The sequence below is a fragment of the Garra rufa genome, chromosome 9 (genome assembly GCF_049309525.1).
Source record: "Garra rufa chromosome 9, GarRuf1.0, whole genome shotgun sequence".
NCBI lineage: Eukaryota > Metazoa > Chordata > Actinopteri > Cypriniformes > Cyprinidae > Garra > Garra rufa.
Window position 1 is genome coordinate 4949151 of NC_133369.1, and position 18322 is coordinate 4967472.

General features: G+C 26.8%; 1 protein-coding gene across 1 annotated transcript; it reads right to left on the reverse strand.

Moving 5' to 3' along the window:
* Window positions 1–509: 509 nt before the first annotated feature.
* Window positions 510–10024, reverse strand: usf2l (upstream transcription factor 2, c-fos interacting-like). Its single transcript, XM_073846453.1, has 5 exons — window positions 9951–10024; window positions 4033–4091; window positions 3728–3822; window positions 3475–3603; window positions 510–1504 (listed from the first exon to the last, which is right to left on the reverse strand). The coding sequence occupies exons 1-5, from the start codon at window positions 10022–10024 to the stop codon at window positions 1415–1417; spliced, it is 447 nt and encodes a 148-aa protein (XP_073702554.1). The 3' UTR covers window positions 510–1414.
* Between the last annotated feature and the right edge of the window lie 8298 nt (window positions 10025–18322).

Consider the following 18322-nt stretch of genomic DNA (forward strand, 5'->3'; position numbering starts at 1 on the left):
GCAGTATATCCCAAATTTTCTGAAATCATTTGACAGATTTATGTGACAAACAGAACAAATAATAAAATGTCAAAATTAAAATAAAATAATAATAATAATAAATTATACAAATTTTAAAATTAAGAAAAAATAAAAATGCAAAATAAAAATAAAAATAAAATAGTCCAAATTTGTGCAGCAAATACTATTTCTTCAGAAATGTAATTTAAATAATTAAAAATGAAAAAAAAAACTTAAACAAAATTATCGTAATAAAATATTTTTTAAAAATTAAGAAAAAAAATGTAATTAAATAATCTAAACAATTTGTGCAGTATATCCCAAATTTTCTAAAATCATTTGACAGATTTATGAAAAATAGAACAAATGATAAATTAAATTAAAATAAAATAAATATAATAAAAGAATAAAAAAAATAAAACAAAAAAGAATTACATTTAAAATTCAAAATTTTACAAATAAAGTAGTCCAAACTATTTGTGCATTATATGCTTACTTTTCTGAACTCATTCGACAGATTTATTTGAGAAAAAGTGCAATTAATAACATTTTAAACATTTAAAAATTTAAAAGTTAAAAAAAATTGAAGTAAATCATTATTTTTTTTAATGTTTAAAAAAATAAAAAATAAGAAAGCACTTTCAACCAAGTAAACAAAACACTAACTTTTGAGGATTGCAAACAGGCCTTTGATTAGGTTAAGCGAACAGAATAAACCTCTAACACACAACAACAAACATTTCTTTAGTCCTGAGATGGCCAGCATTTAGCTTCTAAGCATCCTCCGTGGCTTTCTTAATATTTTCTCATTTGCTTCTTAGATTAGACCATGCTTTGCCAACTGTCTTCCGAAGGCGATCCCAGATAAGAAGTTAATAATCCCAGACGGAGCTCATTTTCCTGCATCAGAGCTTTTTTGCAGGTGCTTTTGTCCCGATTTTAACACTAAATTTCACTGGAAGCGCTAATGACATTTCATCACGGTTTCATTCATCCCGTAACGACCTTGCCAAACACCGCAAAGCGGCAGATTTTCTCCGGAGAATTTTAAATTAAACGAGGCATTGAACAAACAACTAATACTTCAAGTAAAGCATGAAGACAAAATTGAAAGCAACAAAGCTGGAAAATTAGGAAAAGCAAAAGGAAAACGTCTAGGGTGTATTACTGAAACACATAATGAAAGCTGTTTAGTTAGGAAGAATAACTAGCCGTTTTTAGGACTACGGGCTCCTGGTGTTGGTGCTAATGGAAACTTCTTGACCTCTGACCTCTATCAGATATCAGCACTGAAGAGGATGCTCTTGAGCAAAAGCCAGCGTATGTCATTCGGCCCACTTCAGTCCTGTGTCATTCTCTGAGGGTCTTTTTTCGTCTGGATCGGCCAGAATCTCTTTTCCAGAGTGTCTGAGGCTCATTGTTTCGAGGCGTCTGAAATTGTGACGATGCTGTGATGCTCCAGCAGTGCTCGCAGAAGGGTGTTTTCACACTTGAGCTCCTTCAGCTGAAAGGAACAACACAGAAAATGATTATTAAATCTCAAGATGTTTTAGATGTGTGCATTTATGCATTTGCTAGGCACGTTTATGCAAGTTGCATTGCATTGAAGCTGTGCATTTTTTACTATACAAGAAAATAATAAATAAATAAATGAAATTGCATATACAAAATAAAATTAAAACTGTATAAATAAAATACAATATATATATATATATATATATATATATATATATATATATATATATAAAAAAGTGCCATTTCTAGAGCATACTTTACTGCTTGAGCTACAGGAAAACTGTATAAAATAAAATATGAAATAAAATAATTAGGAAAATATATATTTTTAAATTATTAAATAATCTAAACAATTGGTGTAGTATATCCCAAATTTTCTGAAATCATTTGACAGATTTATCTGAGAAACAGAACAAATAATAAAATGCAAAAATGTAAAAACAAATCATAATAATTTAAAAAAAATTAAAATGGTAAAGTTAAGAAAATTTTAAAAAAGTAAATTAAAAAAATAAAACAGTTGTGCAGTATATTCAACATCTTCTGAAATCATTCGACAGATTTATATGGAAAAAAGAACAACAACAAAAAAATGTAACAATTTAAATTTTTTTGTATTATCGTAACAAAATATTTAGAAAATATATTTTTAATTTACATTTTTTTAAATAATTAAATAATCTAAACAGTTTGTGCAGTATAGCCCAAATTTTCTGAAATCATTTGACAGATTTATGAGAAACAGAACAAATAATACATTTCATTATAAAGATATAAAAATAATAAATTACTATTAAATAATAATATAAAAGTAAAATAAATTAGTATCAAATAAAATAGTACATTAAAATTAAATAAAAATAAAACATTAAAAACAAAAAATTATTAAATTAAAAAGCACAAAATAAAACAGTATGAAATAAAAATAGAAATAATATTTAAATAATCAAAATAAAATAAAGAGTTACATCATTGAAGATATTACATAAAATAATAATATAAATATAAATAAATAATATTAAATTGTACAAAAATAAAACGAATTGTGAATATAAAATAAAGTAGTATATATTCAAATGAAATAAAAATACTATTAAATAGTATCAAATGAAAGTAAAATAGTATGCAATAAAATACAAATATAAAATATAAAATAAATACATAACATCACCTGGAGAAGTACATAAAAATAATAAAATAGTATAAAATAATAATAATAATAATAATAAAAATAAAATAAACATGAGTATAAAATAAAATACTATATACTAAAATGAAATAAAATTAAAACAATAAAAAACTAAACTGTACAAAATAAAATAGTATAAAATAAAAATAGTATAAATAGTATAAAATAAAAGGGTTACATAAAGATATTACAGAACAATAAAATACTATTAAATAATATAGAACATAAAACATTATAAAATACAAATATTTAAAATAAAATAAGTTGACCCGGAGAAGTACATAATAAAATAAAACAATAAAAACTATTAAATTAAATAGTACAAAATACAAATAAAATAGTATCAAATAAAATAATACAAATATTTTTTAAATAAAATAAAATAAAATAAAATAAATACAGTTGCATTACTGGAGATATTACATCCTATTTTTTTTTTTTTATCAATCTTTGTCACCCTCTTTTGGTGCTGTGGGTCTGGCTAATTAAATTTCAAAGAGGACAGAAAGGATTTCCCTTGCTTACAAAAATGTATTAAGTAGGAGTAATCTTACATTCATAATACAATACTTGTGACGTCAACTATATGCTCATTAACATAAGCCCGTTCACATCTACATATTAACAGCTATTCAGCCCACTTTGATGAACAGTGGTTAACCAATCACAGAAGGTCACTTGCATATAGTCTTAAAGGCACAGTAGCAAAAACAGCCTGTTGAATTCTAAGCTGAATCCGCAAAGCTGCTGTTAAAAGCTTCATACTGTACCTGTCGTCTGAGCAGCTCATTGTCCATCTGCAATCTCTCTGCTGCTCTTAAACTCTCCTGCAGCCGCTGGTTATGTTGTTTCAGCTCGCCAATGTAATCACACGCCTTTGACAGGATCCCACCTTTACTCTGGAGGAACGAGAAACGCAATGCATTTAAGAGAGAGATGTAGTTTCAGGGCCTCTGTTGTAAATAACAGCTCAATACTGAGGTCAGATCTTCATTTGGGGGAAAAAAGCATCATGCTGTTCACCGCTCCGGTCTTGGTGCCATCTATGCTGCAGTCTGGGATGATTTTTGAGAGCGTTACAATCCAGTTGTTGATTTTGTCTCGCCGTCGCCTTTCAACTGCACATCGACAACAAGAACGATCAGAGGCAAAATCTAGGCCATATTGTCTAAAATTGCAATACATGTTCAGTGCATCAAGCCTCTACTGGCCTCTACAGGCGGATTTATATCAGTGTCTGCTGAGATTCATTCTTCAGTATCACAGAGTATATCACAGTATCATTCTTCATTTACAGAGCAAAGACAAGATTATGATAATTTGCTGACCTTCATTATGTTGTGCTCTTCTCCTGTCATCTTTAGGAGTGCGCAGACTGTCCATTTTCCTACAGTAATAATGGGAAAAATGAAATAATATGCATATGCATTATTTCATATATTTCTTCGATTCAATATCTCAGTCAAAATGTTTTAAAAGGCTTAACATCTGCAACCTTATAATAAATAATAAAAATATAAATACATAAAAATACAAACAAAAATCTACTAAAATAAAAAAAACATACAAATCACAAAAAAGCAAACACTAAACAAAATAAAATGTCATAAAATACTTTTAAAAATAAACAAATTTGCATTATTTGATCTATTTTTTAGCTTCAATATCTCAATGTAGGTATTTTGCAAGGCTTGCAAACTTATCTTTACAAAACAATATATATACAAATAAATGACAACAGCAAAAACTAAACCACTGAAAATAAAATAAAATAAAATTATTGTTACAAAAAAAAGAAAATCACAAATATAGAACAAACACTAAACAAAATAAATTCGAATAAAATATATTTTAAAAAATGCATATGCATTATTTGATATACTTATTAGCTTTAATGTCTTAATGTAGGTATTTTGCAAAACATACCATATATATATATATATATATATATATATATATATATATATATATATATATATATATATATATAAACAACACCAGCAAATAACCACTGAAGAAAAAAGGAAATAAAGAATGAACAAAAGAAAACTAAACAAAGATAAAATAAAATAAAAATAATAATTTAAATAAACATAACAATAAAAAAAAACGAATACAACAAAAAGCCAAATACACTAAATAAAATAAAACAATAATAAAAAGAAGCTAATTTCTGTCATATGAGAATTAACTACAATATAGGTAATTTTATTAAAAATTACAAATCTATGTCTATCTCTAAAGCAATTTTTAAAAATGTACTGCTTTGGGAAATGCACACAAAAATTTAATTACAGGTCAATACTGTAAAAAATATATATAATTTAAATAAACATATAACAATTTGAAAAACAAAAATACATAAATGAATACAACAAAAAGCCAAATAAAGAACAAACACTAAATAAAAAAAAAATAATAAAATAGGTAAAATTATAAGCATATTTCTGTCATTTGAGACTTTTATTAAACTTTAGAATTTTATTAAAATTTGAAATCTATTTCTATCTTTAAAGCTATGATTTAAAATGTACCGTTTTGGGAAATAATAAGTATAACCCCTCTTGTAATGTTTAAACACTAGATACATCTTTTTCTTATTTATTTATATATTTATTTATAAATAACAATTTAAAATAACCATTTGCACACAAAAAAAAACAATTAATAAAAAATATAAAATACAATAAAATGTTTCAACTTAAAAAGCAAGTATTTGTGCTGAAGTTTACTCAACTCAAATATCTAAGTTGTCACATAGTACAACTTAACATTTCAAGTTGACCAAAATTTATATTGTAAAGCAGCCCGAACACAAAAAAAAAAAAAAAGATTATTAAGAATTTCAGCAGTGTTGTATGGATCTCACTTGCTTTCATTTACATTTTATCATGTTTGTATTTATATTAAATCTGCCATCATCCACCCTGCACTCATGATATCAGTATTAGCCAATAAAAAAGCCCATACTGGTTAACCACTAGTAGTTATGACAAGCTTAGTCCCAGCTTTGCAAAGTTTAAAGCTAGTATTAGTGTGGATTGTCAGATATCTGCGTAAGGTCTCTCTGCCCTTCGCGTCTGATCTCAGGGGAGTCCCGGGATGGGCTGTGTTCATTAGGTTATAAATCGCAGCGCTGCAAACAGCTGCCGTCTGCGACGAGGCCCGACTTTAGCCTAATGACACAACTGTTCTCCGCGTGGTATCTTCCCTCAGGTACGCTTTAATTAAGTCATGACTCCGCAGCGCCGCGTCTGTCACACCGCAGAGGGGAGAATACACAACATGGGGTAAAGCATCTCACAAAACACCGGGAAGGAAGTGAAATGTTTCATCTGTGCTAATGCAAAACAACAAAAAGTGTTTTGGAACTGAAGATGTTTTTTATTTGCACTACAGGAAGTCTATTCCTCTGTCTCTTATATTAAAAACGCTACATACAGAAGAATATAAGGTGCACAATATAAGGTGAAGTGTGGAAATTCTGCACCACCACTGGCACTAAATGGCATTGCAACCTATTTTGTTTGAGTATGGCATTTATTTAGAATTGGATTGTCTGCGAAACATTGGAAAACAATCATTTTGAGTGTCTAAAACTTGTTTGAAAATTACATTATTATTTTTTGCAATTCTCTTTGATGCACACCTGACTTTTTTCTTTAGTAGATATTTGTATGGCTTTGATTTTATTCATGTACATTCCATATATCAGACTATTATTTTAGTAATTTTATTAATGCCATGCATTTATTATGTTGCAATTCCTAATAAAGTTACCAGCCAAACATTTACTCAACAAAGTCAATATTTACTCACGTTAGGCATTTGGCAAGTTCATTTTGTGGCACAGAAATAATACTTTTTACCTTTAATAGAAAGTTTTGCATTTCTTTAAATTTATTTTGCTTTTTGTAAAAGTTATTCTCACCAGTTAAATTAAATTAAATTAAATTAAAATTCATATTTCTGCATTGCATTTTAAATTAAATGCTTAAAATGAAATGTAATCAATTTTAATTTAATTTAATTTTAAATTAAAATAACATTTTATCTATTACCTTACATTTTTAATTAATTTTAGTTCAATTTAAAAAGCACATTTATGTATTAAATTACACTTTAATTTAAAATTAAATTAAATTAAATTAAATTTAAAAAGCACATGTTTGTATTACATTAAATTTTAAAGCAATTTTAGTTAAATTTAAAAAGCACATTTCTGTATTAAATAACATTTTAAATTAAAATTTAAATAATTCAATACAATTTTTAATTCAATTCAATTTGGAAAACTAAATACAAATTTTAAATTAAAGTAAATTAAAAAGCACATTTCTGTATTACATTACATTTTAAATTAAATTTAAATTAAACATTTTAAATAATTTAATTAATTAACTTAAATGCACATGTCTGTGTTAAATTACATTTTAAATTTAATTAAAAATTAAATTAAATATTAAATTGAATATTAAATTAAAATTTAGAAAGCACTGTCATTTGAGACTTATTTATTAAACTTAATTTTGTTGAATTAAAAATACTGAAACATTCATAAAATAAAATTAAATGAAAAAAAAAAAAAACCTGTCTATTAAAGGTGAAATTATAATAACTTTTCACCTTTAAAAGACTTTGGTTTAAGTAGATGTAAAAATTCCTCTCACCAGTTAAAACCTTCATGCTGATGTGTGTTGTGTTCATCTCTGCAGAAAAACAAAAACTTTATTTCAGACATAAAAAAAAATAAAAAAAAACACTTTCATCATCTAATGAATGACATTTCAGCGTAAACATTGGTAAAAAAAAAAAATACAGGAACAGTTTGATTTGATGCTCAGTGTCTTTGTTGAAAAGGAAATCTGACTGATATTAACATGAACAGACAAATGTATCAAGAATATAATGGAAAGGCATATACTCTACAATTTATTTATTATTAAATTCAATAAAAAAAATGTACAATAATTATTGGATGCTACTTGCAGAATTAAAATATGCAATGCATTTCATTTGACATCACCATAGCATACTACTGTTTTAAAATGTATTGTATATTGCAGTGTTGGTATTGTTAAGAAACAAACTAAAAATTATAAATTAAAAATGAAAACTAAATATTAAATAAAAATAAAATACTTTAACTTAAAAACTTAAACATTCTAATGTTTTTTAAGTTCTTTTTTTTTCATCTAATATTTGTATTTTATTTATATTTTTACTTCAGTGACAACTAACTGAAATAAGTTTAAATTACTAAATTTTTTACTAAAAAATTACTAAAATTACAACTGAATAAAAAATATTTTAATTTAAATTAAAGCACATTTCTGTACTACTTTTTATATTTTATTTTAATTTATTTAAAAAAATATTTCTGTATTAAATTACATTTTAAATTAAATTAAATTAAAAACACATTTCTGTATTACATTGCATTTTAAATTAAATTAAATTTAATTTAAAGCGCACTTTTCGGTATTAAATTAAATTTTAAAAATTAAAAATTAAAAATCAAATTAAAAAATATTTTAAAAATTACTATAATATAAATATGTAACTGAAATAAAAAAATATGAACATTAGATGAAATTCTTTAACTTAACAAAAACTTAGACATTTCTAATATTTGTTTTTCATCTAATATTTATTTATTTTAATTTAATTTATATTTAAATTTCAGTGGCAACTAACTAAATTTACTAAAATAAAACTGAAAAAATATTAAAGTTATATAGAAAACTAATAAAAATGGCAGATGCACATAGCACGATGACTAAAAATTCAACAAAAATGTAAATAAAAATATTAAAATGAAAGTGAATGTAAAATATTAATAAACATATTATTATGTTGCAATTCCTAATAAAGTTACCAGCCAAACATTTACTCAACAAAGTCAATATTTACTCACGTTAGGCATTTGGCAAGTTAATTTTGTGGCACAGAAATAATACTTTTTACCTTTAATAGAAAGTTTTGCATTCCTTTACATTTATTTTGCTTTTTGTAAAAGTTATTCTCACCAGTAAAATTAAATTAAATTAAATTAAATTCATATTTCTGCATTGCATTTTAAATTAAATGCTTAAAATTAAATGTAATAAAATTTAATTTAATTTAATTTTAAATTAAAATAACATTTGATCTATTACCTTACATTTTTAATTAATTTTAGTTCAATTTAAAAAGCACATTTATGTATTAAATTACACTTTAATTTAAAATTAAATTAAATTTAATTTAATTTAAAAAGCACATGTTTGTATTACATTAAATTTTAAATCAATTTTAGTTAAATTTAAAAAGCACATTTCTGTATTAAGTTACATTTCAAATTAAAATTAATATTTATTTATTTTAATTTAATTTATATTTAAATTTCAGTGGCAACTAACTAAATTTACTAAAATAAAACTGAAAAAATATTAAAGTTATATAGAAAACTAATAAAAATTGCAGATGCACATAGCACGATGACTAAAAATTCAACAAAAATGTAAATAAAAATATTAAAATGAAAGTGAATGTAAAATATTAATAAACACTCCAATAGCACATGACCACTATTTTATTCTGAACACAATCCACACTTTCTATAACTACAGTGGATCTAATAACCTGAAGAAATTAGAAGTCTAATGGAAGAAAGTAAGATTAGGACTCTTGTGCAATTCTTTATGCAGCAGATTTCTCATGAGCTGCAAAAGCTGTCTGTGTCCTAAAGGAAACAATCAAACAAAAATGACTGAAACAAACCTCTGACACGTGATTCCTCAGCTAGATATTTCTACTGAGCTATTTTGGAGGAAAAGGATGTTGCAACCGCACAAACGCGTGAGCATCATCCATTTTTCTGAATTTGACCACATGATCCTGTCAAAATTGTGACAAACAGCCCTGTTTTCATATCGATACTAGGATCCCAAGGTTAAATGGAGAGCAAGGCACAAAAAAAACATGTAATCCCTAAGTAAATCCTATCTCAAATTCAAAATGCAAACCCAGTCAGATATCTGCGTAACCAGACATGGTATTATTTCATTTTTAAGTGTTCAGAATTTGAAATAAATGTAGTGGGTTTAAAAACAAGTTGCGCTTTAATTGATAACACCTGTTGCATGCTGTAAATGTTTTGTTTTTTTTGTTTGTTTTTTTGCATTTGATCTTCAGTGGTAAATCAACTCTATGATACAGAGCTTAAAAGCATGACACCTGTTTCATGCCACATTTTTGTACTTACACAGTGTACATTTGTGTGTGTGAAGGTAAAGTCCGCTGAGAGGCAGAATGCAGAACATCTGAAGAAGTCATCATCATGTAGAATTGACCTAAATGGAAGAGACAACAGATGTTGTATTGCTCCACATACTAAATTCAAATCACATTTACTGCCACTGGGAAAACTCATGTATATCCCAATTAGAGTGTTACTGAGAGTTAAAAGACTAAAATATTATTTATATTACATATAAATACAAAAGTTTGGGATCAGTAAGATTTAAAGAATTCTCTTATGCTCATCATGGCTGCATTTACTTGACAAAAAATATAGAAAAATTTTAATTTTGTGAAATATTATTACAGTTTAAAATAATGTTTTTTTTTATTTTAACATATTTAAAATATAATTTATTTCTGTGATGCAAAGCTGAATTTTCAGCATCAATACTCAATACAATAATAATTTTAATATGCTTATTTATTACTTTTATTATCAATGTTGGAAACAGTTGTGCTGCTTTAATGTTTTTTTTTTTCTTTTATTCAGGATTCTTTTCTAAACAAATAAGTATTTTCTATCACCTTTTATCAATTTAACACATCCCTGGTGACGAAAAGTATAAATTTATTTAAAAAAAAAGAAAGAATAAATATTTGCTGAACACAAACGATTAAGTTTATATTGTATACAGAAGATTTCTATTTTAAATAAATGTACTTTTAACATTTTATTTATTAACCAACAAAATATTAAGCAGCACAACTGATAATAAATCAGCATATTAAAATGATTTCTGAAGGATCATGTGACACTGAAGACTGGAGTAATGACGCTATTAATTCAGCATTACATCACAGGAATAAATTACAATTAAAATATATTCAAATAGAAAAGAGCTATCTTAAATTGTAATAATATGTAATTATTATAAAGGCTATAAAACTACAAATGTATTATAAAAACTAACTTTTAACTGGTAGTGTCAAATATATATACTTATATGTGACCCTGGACTACAAAAACAGTCATAAGGTTTATTTTGTTCTGAAAGCTAAATAAATAAGCTTTCCATTGACGTATGGTTTGTTAGGATAGGACGATATTTGTCTGAGAGTCAACTATTTAAACATCTGGAATCTAAGGGTGCAAAAAAATCTAAATATTGAGAAAATCACCTTTAAAGTTGTCCTAATTAAGTTCTTAGCAAAGCATATTACTAATGAAAATTTAAGTTTTGATATATTTATGGTAGAAAAAGTCCAAAATATCTTCATGGAACACGATAATATCTTAATATTACTTAATATTTTTGTCTATTGCTACAAATATATCCATGCCATTTAAGGTTTTGTGGTCCAGGGTCACATATTATATAAAATATGTATATAATAAATAATATTATCTTGAAGTATCATTGAGAAATCTAAGATTAAACTAATACATGCATTACTTGATGAAAGAACCATTAACCTTTCAATCTATTGAAGCGTGTTGCATGTCATTCTGTAAACCCCGAACTTGTACAGTACGCACCTGGTGTTTGTGTGAACGTAGTTTCAGCTGCTGTCTGTACGGACACGTCCGTGGCTGTCTTCTCTCCGGTGTCTTCTCCAGCAGGACTGTCTTCATTACTGAAAGAGTTGCAAATTACTGTCTAGAAGTAAACAGGCATGAAACATTTTGCAGCTCAACTTAACATCTGGCTATTTAGTTATAGCTGAGTTTGCGTAATATTCATCTTCTGCTCTGACATGTTGTCATGTTCTGCTGTGCGCTGAATGAGATTCACATTGAGCATCATGGCATATGAACAAATGGGATGTGAAGTAGAACTGGTGCTGATGCTGGGGCCAAGCTGGTTGCCATGGTGACACATGTGTTGATTACATACCTGCTGGGATTCAGTGAGGTTGGATGCCGAGACCACATTAACCAGTCCTTTGACTTCACCTCTGCTCTCCAGATGCTGATCTGAGACCGGAAACACCTGATATGTTACCTGAGGAGGGTAAAGAAAGAGACTTTCATTAAGTTAAAATATCAATTTTTTAGATTAATTCAGATTTTCATGTGAATGAATCAATATTGTTTCTTAATATGCCTCTTCTGGATTGTTGAACATTATGTGTAGCAACATTTACAGCATTTTCAAGTCTAGAAAGAAAAAACACTAAAGGACAAAAGTTTGGAATAATTATACATTTTTCATGCTTTTGAAGGAAGTCTCTTTTGCTCACCAAGGCTGCATTTATTTGTTTAAAAATACTGAAAAATCTGTAATAATCTGAAATATTATTACAATTTAAAATAACCGTTTTCTATGTGATTATATTTTTAAATGTAATTTATTTATGTCATGGAATGCAGAATTTTCAGCATCATTACTTTTCAGTGTAATGATCCTGATCCTTCAGGAATCATTCTAATATGCAGATTTTCTGCTCAAGAAACATTTATTATTATTTATTTTTACTATTATATTAGTAGTAGTAGTAGTATTTTTTATTTTTGATAAATAGAAAGATCTAAAGATTAGCATTTATCTGAAATAAAAAGCTTTTTGAACATTATAATATACAATTCAAACGCTTGGAGTCAGTATATAAATTTTATATTTTTTTGGATAAGAAATGACATAAATTAATACTTTTATTTGAATATTTTAAACTGATCAAAAGTGATTTTTAAATTTTTTTTTTTAAGATTTTTTTTCTTTCAAAAGTGAAAAAGATTTCTATTTCAGATAAATGCTGTTCTTCTGAACTTTCTATTCATCAAAGAAACCTGAAAAGATTAATTTTACATTTTTAAATATATTCAAATAGAAAAAAGTTATTTTAAATAGTATAGAGATTTTTTAAAATATTTATATTTATATAAAATATTTTTAATTGGTTAAATTTGGAATAATTTGTTTTTACAATAATTTATAGTTTTCATATTAATTTATTTTATATATATATATATATATATATACAGTATATATATATATATATATATATATATATATATATATATATTTGTACTTAGTTAAATTTGGAATAATTTGTTTTTATACTAATTTGGTAGTTTCATAATTTTTATAGTTTTATATTTTATTTATTTTATCTTATTTATTATTTAATAATAAATTTTAAAGAAATCTCTTACTCTTACCATTTTGCTGCATTAAAGCGATCAACAGTAAAAACTGTAAAATAGTGAAAAATTATTGCAATTTAAAATAACTGTTTAACTAAATAACTTAAGTCAATATATATATATAATACCCCAAAGTTTTGAATGGTAGTGTAGCACATTTTCAATAAAAGTATTTAAAAAAAAAAGTTTCTTGAACAGCAAATCAGCATATTACAATGTTTTCTGAAGGATCATGTGACACTGAAGACTGGAGAAATGCTGCTGAAAATTCATGTTTATATCACAGAAATAACTTGCATATTAAAATATATTTGAATATAATAATATTTCACAATAAAAAAGTGAAATCATAATTATTTCAAACCTTTGGCCAGTAATGTACCACACTTGCCAGATCTTAAACACTCTTAAATTGTAAAAAAGTATTACAACAAGGGAATACCAATCACATTCAGTTCCAAATACAACAAACACATATCCAAATAGGATGTGGTTATGATACTTCAGCTGAAATTTGTGAATAACGTAATAAAATTAAAGTATCACTACACCCCTAGAGAAAAGTGATCATTAAAAACAAGAGCTTCTGTTGTGTTTTCTCAAACACAGAACCTGATTTGTAGAGAAAACCGCTATAATTCTCTAGCAAGTGTTCATGGGAAATTTCCAGCGTCTCCTGACTGAATTCTGCATTCATCCATCATTCCTGAAATGCAGAGAGCTGTGCCTGATCTAATTTAAAGGTCGAGAATGACACAGTTGTTCGATGTCAGAATACGTATTTAAAAATGCCCCTTAATAGCACCCCCGCACCAATCATCTGTCATGTGACACGCCGCCTGACTGACATGTGACACAGGCCTGGTGCCAATCCCAGCCAGAGATTAGAATCACATGACTGCGAAATTAATGGGTGAAACTCAAGAAAACATTTCCCAGTCATACCTCACCACACTAAATAAAAAAGATATGCAGGTCAAAGACGAAAAAGGGTTTAAGCATAAAAACAAAAAAAGTGTAATACTACTTTAAATGGTCGTTGTTTTTCCAAAAAAATCTGAAAAAGTTTTCTGTTTCATTTAATTGCATTTTTGTTTTTGTTTTTCTGAGCAAAAAATAAATATCATACATCTTTCCCTAATTTACAGAAGACACCCACTAAAATGTCATTCAGTATAGCAATCTTGTCAGGCATATTTACAACAAAAATTAAGTTATGACATATTAAAAGACGAATTTCACCCCGAATACTATTTTTAAAATTTGCCACTATCCTAGGTTTTGCCCATTTGTGAGAAATAATTTGTTAATTTAAAACACAATAAAATGTAATATGCTCCCTTATTCTTTTATATATTTTAATATGTACAAGTCAGAATAAGCATGTTTTTTTTACATAAATATTGTTTTACACTGAATGACAATGTAACATTATTTAAAACTAATTTTGACATTTTATTCTCCAGAAACTTATTTGAAACCTTAAAAGTAGACACTTTACATTTACATTTAATGTGCTTTCTAATGTAATTTCTTTTGACGTGGACATCTTAACATCTTTGACCCATGCATAAAGAAAATAAATCCTATTTATAGGAGCATTAATATGTTTTCTTGCATTTTATTCATTGCATTTTCTCTGGATGTTTTACTTTTCGGTTTTTTAATTCCAATTATTCTAAATAATGATTCTCACTAGATTACAGTAAAATATTGTTTATTATTATTTTAAATCAGCATAATTTCAAGACACTTTTTTTTACATTAATGAAAAAAATATATATATTTTTTTATCTTACATTTCTTTATGTGAAAAATATTTTGGAGGATTTTATGGTAAGATCACACAGCTTTTTGATAGATTTTGGCTTAAACATCTTATAATCTTCCTCTCAAAAATTTTGACTCTGATAAAGGATTTATCTATGATGACACTAAAAAGAAACTCATCTGTCCACCAGTATTTTTTGTGTGAAAGTGATAAATATTGTCGTCCACATAAGCTAAAGAATGAGGAACATTGGCAGCGACACCTGCATCAAGAAAGCAAAACAGTGAATGGGTAATGTGTCTTAAAAAAAGACATAAAGATAGACATTAAAATGCAAGGTTATGAGTTATACTTTTTTAAGTAATGCAAAAGTCTCTTAATTAATATGACATATGTGACCCTGGACCACAAAACCAGTCTTAAGTAGCATGGGTATACTTGTAACAATAGGCAAAAATACATTGTATGGGTCAAAATTATTGATTTTTCTTTTATGCTAAAAATCATTAGGATATTAAGTAAAGATCATGTTCCATGAAGACATTTTGTACATTTTCTACCATAAATATATCAAAACTGAATTTTTTATTAGTAATATGCATTGCTAAGATCTTCATTTGAACAACCTCAAATGTGAATTTCTCAATATTTTGAATTTTGTGCACCCTCTGATTACAGATTTGCAAATCGTTGTATCTGGGCCAAATATTATCCTATCATAACAAACCATACATCAATGGGAAACGTATTAATTCAGCCTTTCAAAAAGAAAAGACCCTTATGGTCATATATAATGTGCATAATAAAGAACCAGCAGTGTTTAAAATACGTTTTAGATAAATTACAGAATTAAGGAAGAAAATCAGTTGCAAAAAGCATCATGTGATGAACAGGACTTACTGACAGACATACCTTCAGCTATTTGTACAGCTTTCTTTTCTTGATATTTGTGACTGCAGATAAACTTCTTGTTCCTGTGACACATAAAACTTTTTAACAATCACTTTTGTTTCACTTTTTAGCAGATGTTGGTTTCTAAAATATACAAAACAATTTAGATGACCAGTATGTATCCCAAATTGCAGAAACTGCACAATGCATCAACAATAATTGCATTATTAATTTTAATAGTATTAATTGTATTCAATCACTGCCTTCATAAACATAAAGTGCATGGCATTACCTGCATGCATGGCACACTTCCCATGAATTTCTGCTGTAATTTGCATTGTATGAGCCCTGAGATGCTGTAAATGTAATGCATTACCTGACTGAAGTGTGTGAGCTGAACTCCAGCTGATCCATCAGTGCTCTGACTCTCTCACAGCTGATCATGGGAACAAACACTCCAGTCACGTGAGGATCTTCTTCTTCATGTGAGATGAGGTTTAATGGTAGACCAGCTCATGCTGCATTACTGCCACCAACTGAACTGGAGAATATAAATTAAAAATAATAATAATAATAATAATTCATAATATATATTATATAAATATTACATTCTGAAAAATGAATTATTTAATATTTACATTTTAGGGTTAAAAATAGAGTTAAAAATCCCTCCAAACCAATAATAAAATAAAAATACTCTTATAATAAACAGGCAGATACATATATACACTACCAGTTAAACATTTTGGAACAGTAACATTTTTAAAGTACTGCACTCTATTTGAATATATTTTAAAATGTAATTTATTCCTGTGATCAAAGCTACATTTTCAGCATCATTTTTCCAGGCTTCAGTGTCACATGATCCTTCATCCTTTTTTATTATTATTATTATTATTATTATAAATATTTAAAACTGTTTGACATTTTTTCAATATTCTTAGCTGAATAGTAAGATCCAAAGATCAGCATTTATCTGAAATAAAAAGCTTTTGTAACATTATTCACTATACCATTGAAGAGCTTGGAGTCAGTATTTTCTTTTTCTTTCTTTCTTTTTTTTTTTTTTTTTTGGAAAGAGATTATAGAAATAATTACTTTTGTTGAGTAAGGATGCTTTAAATTGATCAAAAGTGATGATAAAGACATTTATAATGTTATAAAAGATTTCTATTTCAGATAAATGCTGTTCTTTTAAACCTTCTATTCATCAAAGGGACCTGAAAAAATTCTACTCGGCTGTTTTCAACATAATAATAATAATAATAATAATACATGTTTTTTGAGCAGCAAATCAGAATATCAGAATGATTTCTGAAGGATTATTTGACTGGAGTACTAATGCTAAAACTTCAGCTTTGAAATCACAAGAAAAAATTTAATTGTAATCAAATAGAATAGAAAACAGTTATTTTAAATAGTAAAAAAAAATCTAAATTTTACTGTTTTTATTATTTGATGAATATTAAGATGAAATAAAAAGCTTTTGTAACGTTATACACTATACCATTCAAGAGCTTGGAGTCAGTTTTTTTGGAAAAAAATAATAGAAATTAATACTTTTATTTAGTAAGGATGCTTTAAATTGCTCAAAAGTGATGATAAAGACATTTATAATGTTACAAAAGATTATTATTTCAGATAAATGCTGTTCTTCTGAAAACCTTCTATTCATCAAAGAGACCTGAAAAATTCTACTCAACTGTTCTCAACAACAACAACAACAACAATATAATAATAATAATAATAATAATAATAATAATAATAATAATAATAATAATAATAAATGTTTTGAACAGAAAATCTGAATATTAGAATGATTTCTGAAGGATCATGTGACTAAAGTAATGATGCTAAAATTCAGCTTTGAATTAATTACAGGAATAAATTACAGAGAGCTGTGTTACAGTTATTTTAAATAGTAAAAATATTTATAATTTTATTTTATTTTTTGTTGTTGTTGTTGTTGTTGTTGTTGTACTGCTTTGTAAAAGCAGGCTTGGTGACCAGAAGTGACTTATTTAAAAAAAAAAAAAAAAAAAAAAAAAATCCTACTGACCAAAAACTTTCGACTAATAGTGCAACTTACAGAAATCTTCATTGTGTAAAATGTATTTTAACCCAAGACTTCTCTTAATTTTACATACAACTGGAGTTTTTCATTGTGACCAGCAGATGTCCTTAACGTGCTGTTTCGAGCGCTTCAGTAAATTATTATTATACGTTACGATTATATTCGGTTGATTCGACGTCTCAGAAACTTCATTTCTCTCATCACCTGTTAAAATTAAACTTAATTTAATTGTAATTAGCTCTAGATATGTTGTCAGCCCTGGGTTTAGTCACAACAGCCACAGGACCTTTAACCTACTTATAAAGGAACGAATTTTAAGCCCGTTTCTGTCAGAGCACTGTAGCCCAAGAGCTAGAGTACTGATTGGCCACTGCTCGGTTTTTGATTGACAGCTCGCTCATCTAAGCAATTCTATTGGCTCACAGAACGGGCGTGCTTTAAAGCCCGCCCTAATCGGTGTTACTCCGAAACCGCTCCGGTGATCTGACAGAGGCAGACCGAGGAAGAGTCACG

Coding starts and splice junctions, on each gene's coding strand:
- usf2l (XM_073846453.1), bottom strand. CDS start 10,024: ATGATGACTTCTTCAGATGTTCTGCATTCTGCCTCTCAGCGGACTTTA. Junction 3,823..4,032: donor AAGAGCACAACATAATGAAG/GTCAGCAAATTA, acceptor GTCGATGTGCAG/TTGAAAGGCGACGGCGAGAC. Junction 1,505..3,474: donor ATGAGCTGCTCAGACGACAG/GTACAGTATGAA, acceptor TGTTCCTTTCAG/CTGAAGGAGCTCAAGTGTGA.